Consider the following 3002-nt stretch of genomic DNA (forward strand, 5'->3'; position numbering starts at 1 on the left):
ATGCAATTGCATTTCTCAAACATTATGAAAATTAAAGCAAGCAACAACACTTGTAATTTATAATTAAATAGGGTGCAGCCTTGGAAATTGTCAACATGTTTATCATCCAATTTCATGTCTGAAGGTCACTGGCGAGTCCTATGACATGTTCGAAGGTAGCTTAATGGTCTTGGCCATTTTCAGTAGCAGCCCCCATTCACTAGGAGAACCACCAGAACAAACTCCAGATTTTAAATGAATCCAGACTGGGCGCTGCCACCTTTGTTGAGAGTTACTGCTTTAGGTAATTTAATCATCTTGATTGTCCTTGTGACGAGTTAGGAGACCGTTATCACAACCTAATCAATCCAGAAGTCATGAAGTCTCCACCCACTAATTAAGGTGACTCAATATAAACCTGCCTCCTGTGCCTCCACATTAGCTCATTTGGAAGACCTGGGTATAGGTGGTGGTCTCCTTGGCTCAGAGTCCCTGCAGCGGCTGAGGTGCCTGTGTCTCTCTGGTTCCCAGTGGCCGCCATCATGCTCTCCTCCCCACTCAGGGTGGCTGTGGTGTGCATGAGCAATGTCAACAGGAGCATGGAGGCCCACAGCATCCTCAGGAGAAAAGGGCTAAATGTCCGGTCTTTTGGAACTGAATCTCATGTGAGGCTACCAGGACCAAGACCCGGTCATCCTGTAGTTTATGATTTTGCAACAACATATAAGGAGATGTACAATGACCTCCTCAGGAAAGATAGGGAACGCTACACCCACAACGGAATCTTACACATCTTGGGAAGAAATGAGAGAATCAAGCCCGGTCCAGAAAGATTTCAGGAGTGCACTGATTTCTTTGATGTCATCTTCACCTGTGAGGAGAGTGTCTATGACACAGTGGTGGAAGATCTGTGTTCCAGAGAACAGCAGACCTTTCAGCCTGTGCACGTGATCAACATGGACATCGAAGATACCCTGGAAGATGCCACCCTGGGAGCTTTCCTCATCTGTGAGATTTGCCAGTGCCTGCAGCAGTCAGACGACATGGACGACAATCTGGAGGAGCTGCTGCTGCTAATGGAGGAGAAGGCAGGAAAAAGCTTTCTTCACACCGTCTGCTTCTACTGAAGATCTGGGCTGGCTTTGTCCCCTTCCTCAGTACGAACTTAGGCATGGGACTTTAGTCCAGATTTATCGTGAGAAGCATCTGCAAAGACCTTCCACCGAGTACTGTTTGTATTACTTTTGTACATATCACCTGGAAAGAGACTATTACCAAGAAAATATTTTACGGGAAATGAGAAGGACTAACATTTTTAAAAGCACTGAAAAATGCTTGGCATTGTTGTAGGTGCATTACGTGGGATAACTAATTTAATGCTTATATCATTCTACAAGGAAGCTATCCCAGCATGACTGCATTTTCCAGATGAGCAAACCGAGCTGATAATGGACTGCTGGAAAAATGATTTGTTTAAGGGTATTCGGCAGATAAATAGCATCGTATAGATAACCACCTTTTAAATAAAGTTCCTTTTCTCAAATTGAGTGGTTTTTTTTTTTAATTTTTAAATTTTTTAAGTTAGTTGAGACCAATGGAGTGTGGTATATTAACTTAAATGTTCTTCTTCTTTAATAAGAGTATACTATTACATGTTTGAACAGATAAATGTTTTTACATGTAGATTATACCTTTTTTACTAATGCTCACTTTAATAGGTAAAATCCAAGTTGGATAATGAACTACATATTATGGTGAAATTTGGAATTATCTGCTCAAATAATAGGTCATCAAATTAAATGAAATAAAAAACTTAAATAAAAAATATATTCTTCTTTCTGTTTGGGGGATGGATTTCAAGCCACTAAGCGACATGCTTTTCTTTAAACCTTATGAATCACGCTGAAAAAAAAGGGATCTTTCGTAGTGAAAATTTTATTAAGTTTAAAATGTTCATTGGTATGAACATTGAGAACATCAGGTGATAAACCTAGTCATGTTTTCAAGGAGAAACAAGTGAAACACTGTTTCATAATCCTCGGTAGTGGCACCAAACCATGTTTACTAATAGGAGAAAAATAGATCAGAGGTAGTTGTTCATAGTTGAATTAATTTACATGTTATCTATTGAACTAGACTTATTATGGCAACCTAAAATAACAGCAGAGATTAGCTCTCAAAATGAGTTTATTTGAATGAAGGACTGGAATCAGGAATGCACTGGGTATAAAAAGTCACAGGTGTATTCTGAGAGGTTGGGATAAGGGGAAACTTTTAAAGGCAAAAAGAAGTCCACAGAAGCTGCTTTGAAATAAATTTATTGGTCACAGAAGCTCATTGCAGGAGTCGGCATTAGCTTATTGGTGGAGACAGCCATTGCTAGGCATGTGTTCTTGCGAGAACATTTTATCTGGAATGCTGCAGTCTTGAAGATAATGCAGTTATAGAAATATGTGTGGCCATGCAGAATGAGCAAAGTGTGTAAGACCTGCTGGTGGTGTAAAGCATGTAGGATGTGCCATAATCTCTTGTGGGTTTTAGAGAGTCCTTGTGATAGTTCTTGTCTCAAATACGCAAGCACGGGCTTCCCTCCTTCGTGACCTTCCAGCTCCACTTCATCAGCCTCCTCCACTGTGAATTTTACCCTTTTTCCCATTTTCCATGCTGGACTCTTTAGAAAAAATCCCTATGGGCAGCCCACATTTAAGGAGTGGGCCTTGTGCTCTACTTCCTTGTGGGTGGATTATCCATGTAAATTATATGCACTTACTCCTCACAGATGTGTCTATTCTCCCCCTCATTAATGTATTTATTCAATTATTTCTTCATAGCCGTATGGAATCTTGGATATTTATTTTTCTATGTGGGGTTACCATTCGATCCTGCTTTGTTTTGTTGCTCAAACTGTTTCTGTTCTGGCCATCGCAAGCACTTTCTGTTGCCTCCTGGGCCCTTTCATGTGCCCCATCGTGGTGTTTGTTTGGTTGTACTTCATTTTTCATGGGAAAGGAAACACTCTGGCA

At 40.6% G+C, this 3002-nt stretch overlaps 1 protein-coding gene across 1 annotated transcript; it reads left to right on the forward strand.

Annotated features, from left to right (window-relative positions):
* The first annotated feature begins 440 nt into the window (after positions 1 to 440).
* Positions 441 to 1106, forward strand: LOC129048974 (RNA polymerase II subunit A C-terminal domain phosphatase SSU72 like protein 4). Its single transcript, XM_054526199.2, has one exon. The coding sequence runs from the start codon at positions 522 to 524 to the stop codon at positions 1104 to 1106; it is 585 nt and encodes a 194-aa protein (XP_054382174.1). The 5' UTR covers positions 441 to 521.
* The last annotated feature ends 1896 nt before the right edge of the window (positions 1107 to 3002 follow it).

Source organism: Pongo abelii, chromosome 9 (genome assembly GCF_028885655.2).
Source record: "Pongo abelii isolate AG06213 chromosome 9, NHGRI_mPonAbe1-v2.0_pri, whole genome shotgun sequence".
NCBI classification, from domain to species: domain Eukaryota; kingdom Metazoa; phylum Chordata; class Mammalia; order Primates; family Hominidae; genus Pongo; species Pongo abelii.

What these genes read in the sequence shown, in the direction of transcription:
- LOC129048974 (XM_054526199.2), top strand. Translation starts at nt 522, where the DNA reads ATGCTCTCCTCCCCACTCAGGGTGGCTGTGGTGTGCATGAGCAATGTC.